The sequence below is a fragment of the Phocoena phocoena genome, chromosome 4 (assembly GCF_963924675.1).
Source record: "Phocoena phocoena chromosome 4, mPhoPho1.1, whole genome shotgun sequence".
NCBI lineage: Eukaryota > Metazoa > Chordata > Mammalia > Artiodactyla > Phocoenidae > Phocoena > Phocoena phocoena.
The window spans coordinates 23,521,918-23,541,871 of NC_089222.1; the positions used below are offsets into that span (position 1 = coordinate 23,521,918).

General features: G+C 36.2%; 1 protein-coding gene across 1 annotated transcript in view; it reads left to right on the forward strand.

Annotated features, from left to right (window-relative positions):
* SLC25A36 (solute carrier family 25 member 36) overlaps window positions 1-19,954 on the forward strand; it is a 36,189-nt gene that overhangs the window by 4,459 nt on the left and 11,776 nt on the right. The window contains exons 2-4 of the mRNA XM_065876385.1: window positions 11,589-11,753; window positions 15,802-15,879; window positions 17,986-18,086. Of these exons, the coding sequence (XP_065732457.1) occupies window positions 11,589-11,753; window positions 15,802-15,879; window positions 17,986-18,086 (344 nt within the window). The remainder of the gene's footprint in view (window positions 1-11,588; window positions 11,754-15,801; window positions 15,880-17,985; window positions 18,087-19,954) is intronic.

A 19,954-nucleotide genomic window follows, 5' to 3' on the forward strand; every position in this document is an offset into this window, starting at 1 on the left:
GTAACTCCAGGTAGGTAACTCCAGTTAGGAGCTCTGGACTAGAGATAACACATTTAATAGTTAGTGGAACATAGATGATGACATGAGCCTAGACGAGGTCAGTAAGGGAGTGAATATAGAGCAGAAGAGAGGAAATTTCAGCAAAAGAGATCAGAAGAGCAGGAACCAGCAAAGTAGACTTAAAAAGTGCCCAAGAAAATGTGTTCTGAAAGTCAAATGAAGAAACAAATATACAGTATTTAGGAAGGACGTATGTTATTGTCCATTAAGATGAGGTCTGAGAGCTATTAATTATTGAATTTAACAATTGTGGAGACCTTTGGTTACCTTGACCAGCAGTTTCCAAGGCAGAGCAGGGGGAAGGAAATCTGATGGGAGTGGGAGAGAAATTAGAGACAGTAAGGATTTTGAGATTTGTTACAAAGGGGGATCAAAGAAACAAAAGAGTAATTTGGGTGGGGGGTGTTACTTTTACTAAAACTACCACATACCTTCAGCATATTTTGCTTCTGTAGTGAATTTTAGTCTTGATATCATTGTTTTTCCTTACATTGAAGACTATACATCTACATCTTGGGCTGTATGATAATGGCTTTTCTCTGTGTTTCCATGTTTATCAAAGTTGTTGGTTAACATTTTCTTTTTTTTTCAGTTTATCAGTGTTTTGATTTTGCTTTAGTATTTCAAATAAGCCTAGCTTGTTAATTTTTTTCCTGCATGAGAAACACTACATGTACCCCCCCAGCCAAATACCATTATTTTCAACCACTCTTATATTTGACTTTTCATAAGTTAGTCTGTCGAGTATGTAGAATATGTCCTTCATTCTTCAAGAACTTGTTTCTTGCCTGAACGTTAAAGCTTCAGAAGAAATAACCTCTACAAATATACTATCAGAGAAACAATCTTTAGTAAGACTTTCTAAATGATTTTTATGGAATTTCAGAGACAGGCTACATGTTTTGAGATTGCAAAACTCTATAGGTAACATTTCTTTTTTTTTTTAATTTTTAAAATATTTATTTATCTAATTTTGGCTGTGTCGGGTCTTAGTTGCAGCAGGAGGGCTCTTTGTTGCTGCACGCGAGCTTCTCTCTTAATTGTGGTGCCCAGTCTCCAGAGCATGTGGGCTCAGTAGTTGCAGCACGCAGCTTAGTTGGCCCGTGGCATGTGAGATCTTAGTTCCCTGACCAGGGATTGAACCCTTGTCCCCTGCATTGGAAGGCGGATTCTTAACCACTGGACCACTAGGGAAGTCCCTGTAGCTAACATTTTAATGAATCTCTTTCTTAGTGGTATTTCTTAATATGACTAATGCCCTAATTAGGAAATTACAGGGGAGTGTTACCTGCAGCAGAAAAATGACAAAATATTTTAACCTATTCACTTTGCTTTACAAAGCTAGACACTGCAGTTATCTGACAAAATAGTTTTGTTTAATGTTAACAGAAATATATTTCTAAAGTACCTGCATATACATATATATGTGTGTATATACGTACATACACATACACAAATATTGTGGACCCAATCAGAATAGATTTTGTCCGTTTATAAATTAACCTTGCCTATTCAGAACAAGTGTCCTGATCCATACATGCTCAAAAGGTCAGAATCAAAGATATGTGTGTAACAGCCACAGTCTTAGAATCCCATTTCTTTTCCTTGACCCATCCTTTCCTTAGCAGAAACCTGGGGCACCTTTAATTCCTCCATAGGTGTGCTTAGTTAAGTTCTCTAAAGCCAGGGGAGCTGAATCTAGTGGTTCAGGCCCTTGGGGCTATCCTGCTGATCAAGTTTTGCATCTGCACTGACTAGGGATTTATGACTCTTGGCATAATGGCTGAACTGATCTGCTTGTTACTAATATTTACTTGGTGAACAATTTCTTTTTCCCCTTCACTATCTTCCCCCAACCTCCCACATTTCTGATTCTTGTGTTGCTGTAACTTGGGTGAGGGAGGGTATTTTAGGGCCCTCAGAGTCCTTTCTCTTTCTTAAAGATCAATTTTCCCAGATTGTTTCGTTTTGTTTTTTTTAACCAGTTTCTTGGTTCCGTTGTGCCTAGCTTCAAAAAAAAAAAAAAATTTCCATTCTAAGCAGCTTTTAGCCATTGCTTTACTCAAGGGATCCATAGCCCTTGAGTAGTTAGAACCCCTGACGTGTCAAAAAATTTTATCTTCATTATATACAGTAAACAAGTAGAAGCCACACTTGAAAGTTCTGAGACATTTACTCCCAAATTACCATAGGCTAAAAATGTGTCTACATTCCAGTAAATTCCTGGGGTGACTTGACTGACTTATTGTATAATTTCTCAAACATCATGAAAATAGAATAGTTTTAAATGTCTTGTAAAGGTGTTTCGTGATAACCATGTCAAACAATTCTTAAATATTCTCTAAAATCAATGCATAGTTATATGATAACCTGACTCTCACCAAGCAACCTTGGCCTCATATCTTTAAAAGGTATGACATTTGCCTTTGAAACTTTAAAATTGGCATTGATCCAAATAGTTTTACGAAGAACACATAGTTGAGATTTTCTAATGTGGGTATACCAAGGGTATAGGGGCATTTTACAGTTTTATTTGATTTATAACCTTAGAAACCCCCTTTCTAGATTTTTTTTTTTTTTTTAATTTTTGGCTGCATTGAGTCTTCATTGCTGTGTGCGGGCTTTCTCTAGTTGTGGCGAGCGGGGGCTACTCTTAGTTGCAGTGCACGGGCTTCTCATTGCAGTGGCTTCTCTTGTTGTGGAGCATGGGCTCTAGGCGCATGGGCTTCAGTAGTTGTGGCACGCAGGCTCAGTAGTTGTGGCTCACGGGCTCAGTAGTTGTGGCTCACCGGCTTAGTTGCTCCACGGCATGTGGGATCTTCCCAGGCCAGGGCTCGAACCCATGTCCCCTGCATTGGCAGGCGGATTCTTAACCACTGCGCCACCAGAGAAGTCCCCTTTCTAGATCTTTGATATTACAGAATAACACATTTATATGCTCTTCTGCTCTCAAACTTGGCTGTTCTCTCCTTGGAATTCTTTGCTAATTGAAGCATTTAAAGCAAATGAATGAGAGACTTTGAATTGTAACTTTTTCTTTTAACAGTAAAGCATCCAACTTAGTACTTTCTTTAGTAGCAAATTATATTGGTGACACCTTGCAATTGATCTTGACACATTGGCCACATCACTGGATCAGAAGGGACTCAGGACCAGCTAGAAGGCTAGAAATAAAATGAGGCCCTGCTTTAAGGCACTTGCAGTGTGGATGGTGAGGGGAAATATAAGAGGAAGTTTAGAATGTAGAACCAGTGAGACTTGAGGATAGTCGGGTATCAGAAGGCCTCTTTATCCTTTGATCTCCCTTCGAACTGATGATTGTTAGCCTCCAATACCGCAGGAGCATGCTTGGTGTGTTAAACTCTAATAATTAGAATTAGAGCAGAGGCCAGTATGGTTGGAACAGAGTGAGTGAGAAGGTGGATAGTAGATGAGATGAGGAGGAATCAGGGAAGATCAGATTGTGTTAGATCTTGTAGGCCATTGTGAGGACTTTGGCTTTTATTCTGAATGACATAGGAAGTCTTTGGAAAGTTTTGAGCAGAGGAATGACTTAATCTGACAAGATTTTAATACAGTCACTCTTATGTATTGAGGGAGTGGGGTAAGGGTAGAAGAGAGACACTAATTAGGAGGTTAGTCCAGTAACTTCGACAAAATATTGTGGCTTAGACCAGGGTGGAAATGGTGAGAGGTGGTCAAGATTCTGGATTTATTTTGGAGTTCTGAGTCAAAGACACTGGCGCAAATACATCATTTTTTCATGGAGTCCATTGGGTCCCAGAAACATCAACCACATTCTCCAGTTAAAAACCCGTGCTGTTTTTAAAGGATACTTACTGCTAAAATTATGATTAAATATTTATTTAAAAATAAAGAAGTTTATACGTATAGTTTTTTAAAAAGCTGCTGAAATAAAAACCAACGTTTCCCTGCTCCCTTCCCCCATGTCTCCTTACCAGCGGGAACTTCTTATTTTATCTACTTAATAGTTAGGTTTGGCGTAGAATTCTAGAATAAGTAATCTTCAGTTGTTGAGTAATGTGATGCTATTATGACTTTTCCTGTGTATGCGACCTTTTGTTCTTTCTAGAAATTTATGAGATCTTTGTCTCCAGTATAATGAAAGATTGCAATATTGTAACTTGATGTGGGTTTTTTGCATCCATTGTACCCGTTAAACCTGAGCTCACAGTTTGAGTTCATGTGCTTCAGAAAATTAGCCTTCTGCCCTGGAATACAGTTTTACCCATGGTGGGGAGGAAGAGAATACCACCTGGTATCCTAGCTTTGCTACATTACCCGTCAGCCGGTCCTTCTGTTTTAAATTCTTAGCCTTACCTCCATCTTGAGTACTTGGTGCACTTAGTCATTAGGCCTGTTGTAAGGAGTTCAGCAGGGCAAAACTGTTTGCTTCTCTGCTTGAAATCGTGTTAATTTCTCCTCTCTTTGTCCTTGTGGCATTTTCCTTTAGACAGTGAGTTTTGACATGGTGAAGAGATAAATCTAATGTAATTAATCCTGCTTTCATACATAGAGATTTTTAAATGTTTATTGACAGCAGTAGTTTTGTTCTCTGCATCAATTATGATGATTTCAGTGTACAAAATAATTACTTTAAAGTGACTAAGATAAAAAGCAGCATGAGAAACACTGGAGTGTCACTCCTGTACTGTATACCTATTGCATTTTATAATGTAAAACTGCTTCAGGACAGTGTAAGTGCTTGTGTATACACCCACTTATACCGCCCTCCCCCCGCAGCTCTGTACAGTTTATATCGTCATGTATTTTATTTATTGAAGTGTTTTTTTTAGGAATCATAGTATATATGTCTGTCGTCTGCCATAAAGTATTTGTAATAGTTCTGTTAAAACATTTAGTTGCTGGGCTTCCCTGGTGGCGCAGTTGTTGAGAGTCCACCTGCCAATGCAGGGGATACGGGTTCATGCCCCGGTCTGGGAAGATCCCACGTGCCGCGGAGCAGCTGGGCCGGTGAGCCATGGCCACTGAGCCTGTGCGTCCGGAGCCTGTGCTCCGCAACGGGAGAGGCCATAACGGTGAGAAGCCCGCGTACTGCAAAAAAAAAAAATGTTTAATTTAGTTGCTATAATCAGTAATAGATGCTGACAACTTCAGTAGCTAATGCTTATTGAGTACTTTCTATGTGTCATGTCATGGGTTATATCATTATCGTAAATTATCCTTACAACAAGCCTGTGAGGCATAGATACTGTTCTTCCCTGGTAGGTTGGTTGGTTGTTTTCTTTGTGTAATGTGTTTATTCTCTCGGAACCAGGAATGACTGAGTATGATATAGGTAGTCATTCCTGTGAATGTGCTAACTTTGCTTTTTGCTTGTTTTTGTTTATTTTAATTATGTAAGTAATTCATGTTCAGTGTGAAAACCAAGGACATATTCTTTAGGTTTTACAGAATATAAATTTGCATTTTATTACAAATTTGGGGTCTATTGGGGTTTATGTTCAATAAGCTTACGTAAATATATTAAACAGCTTTCAAAAAGCTAGGCAAATTTGAATTAAAAACAAATATGAGTTACTATAAATAAATCACTACTGTAGTGTGAATACAGTGTGGTCTACCATGTAGGCTCTCTTGAGTTCTGTAGTATGTACTAAAGTGTATACTGTGATGATTCATATCTCTTACTACGTAGCGTCAACAATCAACATAAATAAACTATGGCTTCTGTTTTTAAGACTCTCCTTGGGCCTTATATATAATTAGGGGTTTTTTTGTTGTTGTTGTTTTTAAGAAGATGTTGGGGGTAGGAGTTTATTAATTAATTTATTTATTTTTGCTGGGTCTACTTTTCTGTGCGAGGGCTTTCTCTAGTTGTGGCAAGTGGCGGCCACTCTTCATCGCGGTGTGTGGGCCTCTCACTATCGCGGCCTCTCGTTGCGGAGCACAGGCTCCAGATGCGCAGGCTCAGTAGTTGTGGCTCACGGACCTAGTTGCTCTGCGGCATGTGGGATCTTCCCAGACCAGGGCTTGAACCCGTGTCCCCTGCATTAGCAGGCAGATTCTCAACCACTGCGCCACCAGGGAAGCCCTATAATTAGGTTTTTAAGCCTATTTCATAGCTGCTTAAAAATATCAGTTTCTTATTCATTGAGTGTAGAACTCTCCCTTGGCCTGCTTAATTTTGTTTCAGATCTTTCATGGCCCTACTATTTGTCTAATTGACGCTTGATTTCTGAAAATATAATCATGGTTTTGATCTTTTCTTTTGGGGGGATTAAATTTTTTAATTTCCTATTTAAAGTCATAAATGGAATTTTTGAGAAATACTAATTTTTTGGTTTCCCAGTACATATAAAGGTTTGCTTATACTATACTGTAGTCTATTGTGTTCAATAGCATTATGTCTAAAAAAAACAACATATATACCTTAATTTAAAAATACAGATGACCCGGGGAGTTCCCTGGTGGCGCAGTGGTTAAGAATCTGCCTGCCAATGCAGGGGACACAGGTTCGATCCCTGGTCCGGGAAGATCCCACGTGCTGCGAAGCAGCTAAGCCCGTGTGCTACAACTACTGAGCCTGAGCACCACAACTACTGAAGCCCGTGTGCCTAGAGCCCGTGCTCCGCAATAAGAGAAGCCACCGCAATGAGAGAAGCCACCGCAGTGAGAAGCCCGCACACCACAACACGGGTTTGAACTGCACAGGTTCACTTATAGCCAGATTTTTTTCAGTAAATGCATACCATAGGACTACACAACCCATGGTTGGTTGAATCCACAAATGTGGAGCCACGGATACAGGAGGGCTGACTATATAGTTATACGTGGATTTTTGACTGTACAGAGGATCGGCACCCCTAACACCCAGGTTATTCAAGGATCAAATGTACTTGATTGCTGGGAATTCCCTGGCTGTCCAGTGGTTAGAGCTCCACGCTTCCACTGCAGGGGGCATGGGTTTGATCCCTGGTTGCGGAACTAAGATCCTGCAAGCCGCGAGGTGCTGCCAATAAAATAAAATTTTAAAAACCCAAATGTATTGATACTTGATTGCTAAAAAATGCTAACCATCATCTAACAACACAGCGTTGCCACAGACCTTCAATTTATTAAAAAACGCAATGCTTGTGGGACACAATAAAATGATGTATGCCTATACTATAATCAAAACATAGGACATTTCTGTTATCCCAGGAATTTCTCCATGCCCTTTGCGGTCAGTTATTCCCACCTCAGCTGCCTCTTGGTGACCACTGATCTTACTTCTGTTCTAGTTTTTTTGCCTTTTACAGAATGTCATAAAAATGAAAATGTTATAAAATGAAAGCCTTTTGTGCTGGTTTTTTTCAGTTAGCATAATGTTTTTGAGATTCATCCAGGTTGCTGCTTTTTATTACAGAGCAGTAGTCCATTGTATGAATAGACCACAATCTGTTTATCCTTCATCAGTTGATGGACATTTTGGTTGTTTCCAGTTTTGGGCTATTAAGAGTAAAGCTGCTGTAAATGTTCATGGACAGGTCTTTGTGTAGACATATACAGGCATAGCACATTTTATTGCACTTTGCTTTATTGTATTTTGAAGATAATGCGTTTTTTTAAAAAAAAAACAAAGTTTTGTGGCAACCCTGTGTTCAGCAAGTCCATCAGAACCATTTTCCCAACAGCATTTTTATTTCTTTGCTCATACCCTTTTTCTGTCCTATCACATTTTCCCATGATTTTCCATTCTTCATCAAACCTAGCATAAAAATGCTCAGTTTTAGCCACTTCTTAGGGTCTTTGTTTTCTTATAAAGTTTTACACATAAAACTTAAATAAATTGTATGCTTTTCTCTCTTTCTTTTTAAATTGAAGTATAGTTGATTTACAGTGTTGTATTTGTTTCTTGTGTTCGGCAAAGTGATTGTTATTTTTATATATATACTTTTCAGATTCTTTCCCATTATAGTTTATTACAAGATATTGAATATAGTTTCCTGTGCTGTACAGGAGGACCTTGTTGTTTATTTTATATATACTGGTTTGTATCTGCTAATGCCAAACTCTAATTTATCCCTCACTCTCCCTTTCCCCTTTGGTAACCATAAGTTTATTTGTAAGTTCATTTGTAGCATTTTTTTTAGATTCCACATAGAAGTGATATCATATATTTGTCTTTTTGTCTGACTTCCTTCACTTAGTATGATAATCTCTAGGTCCATCCAGTGTTGCTGCAGATGGCATTATTTCTTTTTTTTTTTTCATGGCTGAGTAACATTCCATTGTGTATATAATACCACATCTTCTTTATCCATTCATCTGTTTATGGACATTTAGGTTGCTTCCATGTCTTAGCTATTGTAAATAGTGCTGCTATGAACATTGGGTGCATGTATCTTTTTGAATTAGAGTTTTCTCCAGATACATGCCCAAGAGTGGGATTGCTAGATCATATGGTAACTCTATTTTTAGTTTTTTAAGAATCTCCATACTGTTCTCCATAGTGGCTGCACCAATTTACATTCCCACCAACAATGTAGGAGGGTTCCCTTTTCTCCACACCCTCTCCAGCATGTATTATTTGTAGACTTTTTGATGATAGCCATTCTGACTGGTGTAAGGTGATACCTCATGGTAATTTTCATTTGCATTTCTCTGATAAGTAGTGATGTTGAGCTTCTTTTCATGTGCCTGTTGGCCCTCTGTATGTCTTCTTTGGAGAAATCTCTATTTAGGTCTTTTGCCCATTTTTTGATTAGGTGGTTTTTTTTTGATATTGAGTTGTATGAGCTGTTTGTACATTTTGGAAATTAATACCTTGTCAGTTGCATCATGTGCAAATATTTTCTCCCATTTCTGTAGGTTGTCTTTTTTTTTTTTTTTTTTTTTTTTTGCCGTACACGGGCCTCTCACTGTTGTGGCCCCTCCCGTCGCGGAGCACAGGCTCTGGACACGCAGGCTCAGCGGCCATGGCTCATGGGCCCAGCCGCTCCGCGGCACGTGGGATCTTCCCGGACCAGGGCACAAACCCGTGTCCCCTGCATCGGCAGGCGGACGGACTCCCAACCACTGCGCCACCAGGGAAGCCCTGTAGGTTGTCTTTTCGTTTTGTTTATGGTTTCCTTCACTGTGCAGAAGCTTATAAATTTGTTGTTTATAGAATGGATAAACAACAAGGTCCTACTCTTATAGTACAGGAACTGTATTCAATATCCTGTGATAAACCATAATGGAAAAGAATATGAAAAAGAATATGAATATATATGTATAACCAAATCACTGTGCTGTACAGTAAAAATTAACACAACATTGTAAATCAACTATATGTCAATAAAATAAATTTTAAAAAGAAACTCATCTATTTTGTCAAAGCAAAAAACTTATAAGTTTGATCAGCATTTTTAAAAATTAAGATGTACTTTTTTTAGACATAATGCTATTGCACACTTAATATACTACAGTATAGTGTAAACATAACTTTTATATGCACTAAAAAAAAAAATTCATGTGACTCAATTTATTGTGGTAGTCACTGTATTGGGATGGTCTGGAACTGAATCTACAATCTCTCTAAGTATGCCTGTATGTGTTGATTTTTCCCAGGTCAACATCTTAGGAGTGGGATTGCAGGGATGTACGGCAGTAATATGTTTAACTTTGTAAGAAACCACCAGACTTTTTCTCAAACTGTGACTTTTTTTTTTTCCTCCAAAATCTACCATTTTGCGGGAATTCCCTGTGTTCCAGTGGTTAGGACTCTGCACTTTCACTGCTGGGCCGGGGTTCAATACCTGGTTAGGGAACTAAGATCCTGCAAGCCACACAGTGTGGCCCCCCCAGAAAAAAAAATCTACCATTTTGCATTCCCACCAGCAGTGTTTGAGGTTTCTAGTTGCTCTGTATGGACACTTGTTATTGTCAGTCTTTTTAATTTTATCCATTAGTAAGATGTGCAGTGTACCTCACTGAGGTTTTAATTTGCATTTTCCTGATGAAAAATGATTTTGAAAAATCTTTCTGTTTATTTGTATCCATATATCTTTGTTGAAGTATTTGTTCATCTTTTTTTAGTTGTTTTTATTTTTGAGTTTTGTTTCTGAATATAAGCATTTACAAGATAAGTGTTTTGCAAATAGTTCTCTCAGACTGGTTTGTTTTTTTCATTTTCTTAACAGTTTCGTTCAGAGTGTGGAATTTTAAACTTTGGTGAAGTCCAGTTTATCAGTTTTTTTCTTTTATGATTCATGCGTTTGCTTTTTGTTGTTCAATCTAAGAAATGTGTGCCTAACCCAAAGTCAAAAAGATTTTTCTCCAAATGTTTCCTTCTAGAAGTTTTGTATAGTCCATTTTGAGTTACTTTTTAAAATATGATAAGAGGTAAGAATCAAGTTTTATTTTACATGTTGATGTTCTCTGTTTTTCATTTGTTGTGTTAATTTTTCACTTTTATTGGATAAAGTTTGTTTCAGTTTTATTTTCTTGATGGCATGTACTGTTAAATTAATATGAAATACTCTTATTAATGATTTCTTGTCTTAACTTTTTTTGGAATGGTATTGTTTTCATGCCTGCTTTCCTTTTATTATATCTTTTGTATATACACATTTTTAAAATTCTATACGTAGAATTGTTTAGTATCTTTCTGTGGTGAGCTGTTTTTCTTCTTGCTCTAATGCCTGTTTTGGAGGTCCAGGTTACTTCTGACTCAGTCTGCTTTTCTCTTTCAATGCAGTAAGAGGTCTCTTGAGTGATTTTCCTCTGGTTAGAAAACAGTTCTCAGAACTCCATTGAGTAGCTATTAATGCTTTAAGAGAAAATTATTTTCCAGTCTTGCATTTAAAAAGAATAAATTACTCAGCCTCTTATATACTTTCAAAAAGTTTAAATAATATCATTTAAGAGCTTTTATTTTGTTGTTGTTTTGGTGATCAGTCCTTATATTTAAATTGGATTCTTCTAGCTAAGCCTACCTACTTTGCACAGATTCCCGTATGGTGGGCCTAACATACAGATTTTGAGACTCAAATTCCGTATTTATTTGTAGGTGAAATGCCTCTGAGTATTTGGATATTTAAAATAAGGGGACATGTATGATTATCCATCAGTGGTTTATTTCATATTGCTCTCAAGACCATTTCTTGAATTTTGAAAGATAAGATAGGAGTTTGAGAAATAGGATATACTTCAAATAATGGTCTAGGTTTCAACACAAGTAATATCTGGGCAGGGAGTACCAAATAAAGCCCTAGAATAGTGTTTAAAAGCTATGATATGATGTACCAGTAAATTTCAGTAGTAATACCCACTGTTTGGAATCTTCAGCTAATTATTCTTGCTAGGTAGATATTAAGCTCAGTTACTTTTAACTACTAAAGGTGTTTGTATACAGTCAAATAAGTGAAACATTTAAAAAATTACTTAGTCTTCTAAAATCAAAAATCGTAAATTTTAGTACCTTCACAAAGCCCCAGTTGTTCATTTGTTTCTTAGCTCTGCGCATGTGTACTAATTTGTGAATTAAGTAGATAAGTTTTGTTCTTTGCATTTTTTTGTAGATGTGGTGGTACGGTGGGAGCTATTCTGACATGTCCACTGGAAGTTGTAAAAACACGGCTGCAGTCATCTTCTGTGACACTTTATATCTCTGAAGTTCAGCTGAACACCATGGCTGGAGCCAGTGTCAATCGGGTAGTGTCTCCTGGACCTCTCCATTGTCTAAAGTGAGAGCACAGTATTCATGAATTTTTTTTGTCGGCTTTACCTTAGTGATGCCCATGTTTGTTTATTTATATTCTGCCATACTTAAAAAGGTTTTTACAAACTTAATGACAGAATTACTCCCATAAATTCAGTAGAAACAATAATCCCTAATGGAGAGGAACAGTAAATTGGATAATATGTACATTGGATAAAATGTAATATTATTTCCAAATCATGTGTATTTGGAGTATTTTTCTACATTTATCCAGTGGATTTATTTTCTCAAGACATTATAGGTATTTTGTTTTGTTTAAATAAATTCATTTATTTTTGAAATGTGATCATGTTAAATGCTAACTCTTTATGTGTATTTTTAATTTTCAAAGTGCTCACACAAGTAAGTACATCCAATTTATGTCAGTTTGATTTTTATATGACCTAAATATAACTAAGGTTTAAAGCAGAGTTCTACTGATTTTAAAATGTACTTCAGTGATAGGCATTTCTTAATGGTTTGAAAAAGATGTGTTTTTACATTTTACCATACTTCATTGTGTTACAAATTAGATTTGAAATTTCAAAACTATTGAAATTGAGTTTTATATGTTTAAACTTAGATATGTAACTGAATGCCCTGGGTGTCTGTCTTTTCAGCTCAGTTGGGACATAATCTATTTGAGCTTAGTTCAGTGGTGTTTATTTTGTAGTAGCAAGTAAACTCATACTGTGTGTTTTTCACTACCAAAAGATTTCATCACTCTTTTCTTTTTTCAAATTTACTTAAGTACATGAGTAGGTAGAATAAAATTGTTAACAATTTGGGGTTAAAATGCCATTGTTGTAGATATATACTTCTATCTGCTTAATAATAGAGTATTTTAATATCATGATTTTGACAGTTATTACCGAATGTAATGCTCCTCTTAAAATTCTTCCTTTGACCTTTGTGACAATACTATATTTTTTAAATTCTATTTTTCAGTGGTTTTGCCTTCTCTGACTTTCCTCAGAGGAACTGTAGGAATCCCTCTGGGCTCTGTTTTAATTTCTCATTTAAGAGTCAGTTTAATGTTTCACCTGTCATCGGTGTCCAGATGGCTTCCGACTCTGCATTCTCTTGCCTTAAACTCTGTTGACTCTTATTCCCATTTTTTCCTTATTTTGGGGCTCTGTCCTAATCAACCTGTTTCATGGTTTCTTCCTTTGGTTTTTAATTTCCCAACATCTCTTGAGAGATAATTTACATACCATAAAATTCACCCATTTAAAGTGTACAATTCAATTGTTTTTAGTATATTCACAGAGTTGTTCAAACCATCACCATACTCTAAATTTAGAACATATTCATCACCACCACAAAAAGAAGCCCTTTCCTGTTAGCAGTCACTCCTGTTTTCTCCTCTTCCTCTCCCCCTAGCCCTAGGCAACAACTACTAATCTACTTTCTGTCATTATAGATTTGCATATTCAGGACACTTTACATAAATGAAATTATATAGTATGTGGTCTTTTACTGGTTTCTTTCATTTAGTATGTTTTCAAGGTTCATCTACGTTGTAACAAATATCTTTTTGTTGCCAAATATTCCATTGTATAGGTACGTACCACATTTTATTTATCCACCCATTGGTTGATGAACATTTGCATGGTCTCCCCTTTTGGAGTATTACGAGTAATGCCATTATAGGAACACATGTTTTATTTTTCTGGGGGATATACTAGGAGTGGAATTGCTGGGTTGTATGGTAACTATATTTAACACTTTAGGGAACTGCCAAACTGTTTTCCAAAGCGGATACATCATTTTACATTCCCACCACCAATGAATGAGGTTTCCAGTTCCTTGCCAAAAAATAAAATAAAGTATAAAATAAAATTCCTTACCAACCTTTGTTTTACTCCATCTGTCTTTCTGATTATAGCCATCCTAGTGGCTATGAAGTGTTTCATGGCTTCTTAACCTGGAACTTTAGGAATTCCCCCCAGGCTTTGTCAATTTCTTAGGGGCTCTTGGATGAGCTTCAAGAGGTCTGTAAATTAGGTGAAATTGTATGCAAAATTGTGAGTGTTTGCAAATGTGTTTTTTTTTAAAGGACACTTACCTTTCTTTTACTTCTCAAAGGGATTATTAACAGAAAGGGCTAGCAAACACGGAAATTTTCAAAATGTGCTCTACAATTTGTCATTCTTAATTCTGCTTCTGTCTAATCTAGTTTTATCAAAAGTGCTTCTGGGGACTTCCCTGGCGGTCCTCTGCACTCCCAATGCAGGGGGCTTGGGTTTGATCCCTGGTCAGGGAACTAGATCCCACATGCATGCTGCAGTGAAGATCCTATGTGCTGCAACTAACACCTGGCACAGCCAAATAAATTTTCTTTCTTTCGTTCGTTCTTTTTTAAGTGCTTCTGTATCACCTGTGTCAGTCATATGGTGGCATGGTAAAAATGTAGATTGCTGGGCACTGTCCTGTACCTGCTGAATTAAGAATACTTTGAGGGTGGGATCTAAGAAATTTGCATTTTGAACAAATGCTCCAGTAATAATGATAATAGTAAGAGTTATCAAGTGCTTACTGTGGGCCAGGTACTCTTTTAAGCTCTTTTTTTTTTTTTTAATTTATTTATTTTTGGCTGCGTTGGGTCTTCATTGCTGCATGCGGGCTTTCTCTAGTTGCGACGAGCGGGGGCTACTCTTCATTGCCGTGCGCAGGCTTCTCATTGTGATGGCTTGTTGCGGAGCACGGGCTCTAGGCACGTGGGCTTCAGTAGTTGTGGTGCTCGGTCTCAGTAATTGTGGCCCACGGGCTCTAGAGCGCAGGCTCAGTAGTTGTGGTGCACGGTCTTAGTTGCTCCATGGCACGTGCGATCTTCCCGGACCAGGGCTGAAACCCATGTCGCCTGCATTGGCAGGCGGAGTCTTAACCACTGTGCCGCCAGGGAACTCTTAAGCTGTTTTTTTTAATTAACTTATTTATTCCTTATAGTAACCACCACTCTACCTGCCCCCTTCCCCCAAAAGTACTGTTTTTCTCTGTTTACTGCTGATGAAAATAAGGATAAAAGTCATTACTTACCAAAATTGAGCTCTTTATATTGGGAAGTCAGGCCCCACAGTTCAGGCCCTTAATTAACCATTCTGCTCAGCTGCCTTTCGAGAGATCATTCTTAAGCGTACAGGTGCTTCAGAACCACTGGCGCAGTCTGTTAAGTCTGAATTAAAATACCTACTCTTCCTCAATCTTTCTTTCTTACTCCAAAACTTCATTTAGTAACTCACCTTCAGAAAGCCTTCCATGACTTGGACATGCCTCTGTTCCTTTTCCTACTGGGCATATATATCTAGCTTGTATAGTATTTGCTTATTGATATGGTCTGTTAAATTATTTATTTCAATATAATTCTTTTTTCCACGACTGGATAGCAGACTTCTCAGTGGCAGGGGCCTTACCCTCTTTTCTGTCTCCTTACTCTGCTTAGTCTTTATACAGTACCTATTCAATATAGTAAATATATTGTAAATATATTTACAATATAGTAAATGTTAACTAAGTAGAGGAAGGAATAGTAGCGGACTAACCATTTTAGTACCCTAAAGGATGTTAGGGTGATGAATTTTGCCATGGCGTTTCACTGGAATGGTTGGATAAGATAATGCTGCAGTATGAGGGAGTTGTCCAATATCAAGGAAAGGACCTCAAATACTAGGAGGGAACTACATTTCTAATTGGGAATTGAATTTGCTGGTAAAGGTAGTAAAATGGAGGAGATTGAAGATAAGAGTAGCATGATCATATGAAAATAAATGTAGAAATCTATATTGATAATTATGTCTTGAAAACTTTTAGGAAACAATCTGAAAGGAGTTCTTTCTATTATTGCTACTAAATCTGTTATCAATCTTTATTAATTTATACTTTGTCAAGAAAAACAGATTTTTATAAGTGAGCAACACTGACAAAAGAGTATAACATAGTGCAAACGTGGGGAATTTAGACTCTACATTTGCCATATAAATGAAGTACCACACATTGAAGGACATTTCTTTCTAAATAATATTTTTCTCTTTCAGGGTGATCTTGGAAAAAGAAGGGCCTCGTTCCCTGTTTAGAGGATTAGGCCCCAATTTAGTGGGGGTGGCCCCTTCCAGGTAAAAAAAATACATTTAAGTTAATCAAATTGTGGTAGTGTTTCTTGTTTCAAGCTTCATGAGGGGGGATCCTGAAGAGAAATCAAGATAAAGCACTATGGTATAACAAATGGGTATCAGTAGCCATTTAAAAGGATAGGCAGATTGTACCGTGTGCAGGTGCAGAGGACCTCTTAGTGAGATCATTGTGAAGCAGTTTTTGCACCAAGTTCAAAAAACCAAGAAGGCCTTAATATGATGAAAGGCCAAAAGACCTTTCTCTATGATTTCTTTTTATCTTAGATTGACTTCTTCCATGATAGAACACTGCAGAGTTCACATGATAGAACACTGCAGAGTTCACATTCAGAGTGAAAATGTGTACCCAGCTCTCTGTATTCAAACAGTGTAGTAGATCCATATCTTATTTATTGGGTTTCAACTTTTTATGGGCTCTTTCTTTTTTAAAAATGATCCAAAATTTCATTCTTATTGTAAAGACTAAAAAAAGTGTAGTGTAAAGGTTGACATATTACCTTAAACCCATCACCTCTCACCGTGTGCACCTTTCCACAGTTACTCCTCTTCCCTCCCCATACATAACCACCATTGATAAGCAGTTGGTTTAGAGTCTTGCATTAATTTTTCTGGCTTATGCACATAAAATGCATAATATGTAGACTTATTATTATTTACGTAAATTGAATCATGTTTCACCAAATTTGTTTTGAAGCTTTCTCCATGAAAATAAGTGAAGCTTTTAAAAATTGTATAGTATGACTGATCCCTTATTGATAAACCTTTAGATTTATTTCCAGATTTTTGCTGTTAAAAACAATGGTTTTGTGAACATAGCTGTACCTTTATCCTTGAGTATTTAAGCAAGTATTTTCCTTTAGGATAGTTACCGAAAAGTAGAATTTCTGGATAAAAGGGCGTATGAACATTTAAACTTAGTGAACATTGCTCAATTGCCTTCTGAAAAGGCATGCCATCTTTTTATTCTCAGATAGGGAATTAGTTGCTCTTTATCCACATTTTACCAATGTTGGCTACTATCCGTGTCTTTTAATACTTGCCAAATAGACTAAACATGATTTTTCACTGTTTTTTTTAAAAATATACACTTGTTTTATTTTGGTGCTTTCATGTCCTCCTTCTTGTAATTATTTGTCATTTGTATCTCTCTTCTGTGAATTACCTATGTATATTCCTTGCCCATTTTCTCATTTAGGATGCTTTTTTTTCTTATTCATTTCTAGTAATGCATTATTTATTCCCCTTGCTAATTTGGTATCATTCAATGTATCCTTTTTTTTTTCTTTTTCATGAAGTAGAATGTTTCATTTTCAGTCATATTAACTTCCTTTTTTTCTTAAGCACATTAAAAAAGCACAGCAGTGATACTCTCCCCATTTTTACTTGTTTGTTTACTCTTCCCCTTATTGGACAGATAATCAGGATTGTTGGGCAATAGCAGGATATTTGATACAGCAAGCAGCTCATGCCTGGAAAGCTAAACAGTGAGGAGGTAGTTGGGATGCATGAAGTCACAGTCAATGAGTTAACAGGGAAAATATTTATAAATTTAATGGAATGTTTACAAATGTTAGAAAACAAGATCTGACCTGATGGGACTGATTTCTTTTGCAATTGTTCTTTTAAAGGGTGCTGTGAACTACTCTTTGTGTAGTATAGATTGGTATATAGCACAGTATCTCACAATTGTTTAACATATACTTTGATCACTTGAGTCAGTTCTACCTTCCTCTCTTCAAAAAAACATAAAGTACTCATATCACGTTTACTTAACTCAGTGTATTTAACTTAGCCTTATTAACATTATATAGGCCTGCCAAAGTCTTATACTTTTTCAGTTAGTTGCTGTCGGATTATTGGGGTAGGACTATCTGAGGATGCTTTATCTTTAATGAGTTGATACAAAAAGTACTTCATGGTCTTCATGAAAAAATATGTATGTGATGTTACATGAGAATGTAAATAAAAACTAAGGCATTATGTTTTTAGATTTCTGGACTCTGGAATAATAAAGATCAATTTATATGTCTTTTAAATCTTATGAATTAAGCAACGTGCTTATTGACAAAATTTAAATCTTTATTTTAGAGCAATATACTTTGCTGCTTATTCAAACTGCAAGGAAAAGTTGAATGGTTTATTTGATCCTGATTCTACCCAGGTACACATGATTTCAGCTGCAATGGCAGGTATGAATATATGATATTAAAAGACAAAAAATTTTCTGACACCTAGAGACTTAATATTGAATTTTGATGAATTTAACCTTGTAAAGTTAAGGCAGTTAATGTGCTTTTCATTGATTAGCATCTGTAAACATGATTTTTACATTTATTAGTATACAATAAATTTGATTAGGTGGTATATGTAAAATCTTGTCAGTTGGCATTTTGGTATTTAGGAGTTTGTGATAGCATGCAGGTAATATAATATTTACATTGTCTTGTGTAGTACACTGAATATTTAGTGATCACTTTTAACAGTTTTAAGAATCCAACCATAATTACACTTACAAGTTACAGAGCTGTAATTTACTCTTTTCTCCTCAATTTCTGTTAGTGCCTTTTCCCTTTTTGCTGCATGTTTTGGCTTCTGTCTGAAATGTGCCGGCAGTTCTTGGTAAAGTATTCATTTTGTCCTGTGCTCAAATGCTGAAATTTTTGTGAGTGATATATTATTGATAATTCAGAGTTATTGTAACGTATGTATTGAAAAATATGTTTATCATTCCACATAAACCGCACTAAGATAACACTCAAAATGTAGGTACCAGATATGTGTACATGCTTGCTCTAGAAATGTTTCCAGGAACTCTTCTATCATCATTGATGAGACTGTATGATTCTGAATTAAAACAACTAGTCCTGGGCCTCTGCACTGCCTTAAAGATAAACTGGGAGATTGGTTTGACTAGTGTGGTTCTGGAATCATTTGCTGCCCTGCATGTTAGACAAAGCCATGACCTTTGGTTCTCATTAGAAAAATTCTCTATACTTTTCTGAGATTTGTTGTATATTTAACCATGTCTCATATTTCCAAAATATGCTGTGACTTTATAAAGCAAATTATAACTACGTTTGTCAACTACTGATCAGTATATTGAGTTTCAATTAGATGCTTAATAATGAGTGCCTTAAACTGTTAACCATTTTCTGTTTAGAAATAAATTGGATCAATTTCAACCACATACTTAATGAACTAAGAGTAAGTTTGAAATACTAATTTCTGAAAGGTCAATAGCCATATAATAAATCTAGCATGTACCTTAAAAATTATTTTCATGGCTTTTTATATTTAGTAATTGTTGACTGACTCATTGAAGTTTTAAAGCTGGAAGGTAAAGCTTTAAAGATCAAGGTGGTGAAATACTCTTTACCAATGAAGAGAGATCTTGGGCAAGTTAGGTAATTTATGTGAATCTCCATTACCTTATTCTTGTAATGAGTGGGTTGCTCTACATAGGTTTATGTTCTGAGAATTAGTTCTTTAATACCACAGAGATCATCTAGTTACAACTAGAATTTTTTAATGTACTTTTACAGATGTTGAATACAACTAGATATGATTTTTCCCTCTACAAATTTGAGTGTAAAGTTAGTGGCTAATTTCAAACTACATAACTACTGTATTAGGGTCTTTATATTTCTGGATTACCAGTGTTCATGTTTTTGTTTCTTAACCCCAGAAAATTGTAAAGAAATGTTAATCTTTCTTTTTTGAAAGAATTGATGCCAAGAAAGTAGGTAAGCAATTATTTTAAGTTGAGGATAGTTATATATTCAGTATTACAAATTTAGAGTTTCAGAATCTCTTAATTCCCACTGGAACATCTTTTTTCATTGGCATATCTAATCAGAATTTATTACTATATTTGTATCACATTGCAGAGAATTTCAGTGGAATTGCCATTTTGTATTTTTTCTCAAATGTGTACAAATGTTAACTCATAGTTTTCAGTTTTATTTATACATTGATACTATTTCCCAACTTGAATTTCTTGAATTTTGGTAAATTGATAGTCTTATACTTGTTCAGAGAGTTTTGCACTATTCATTTA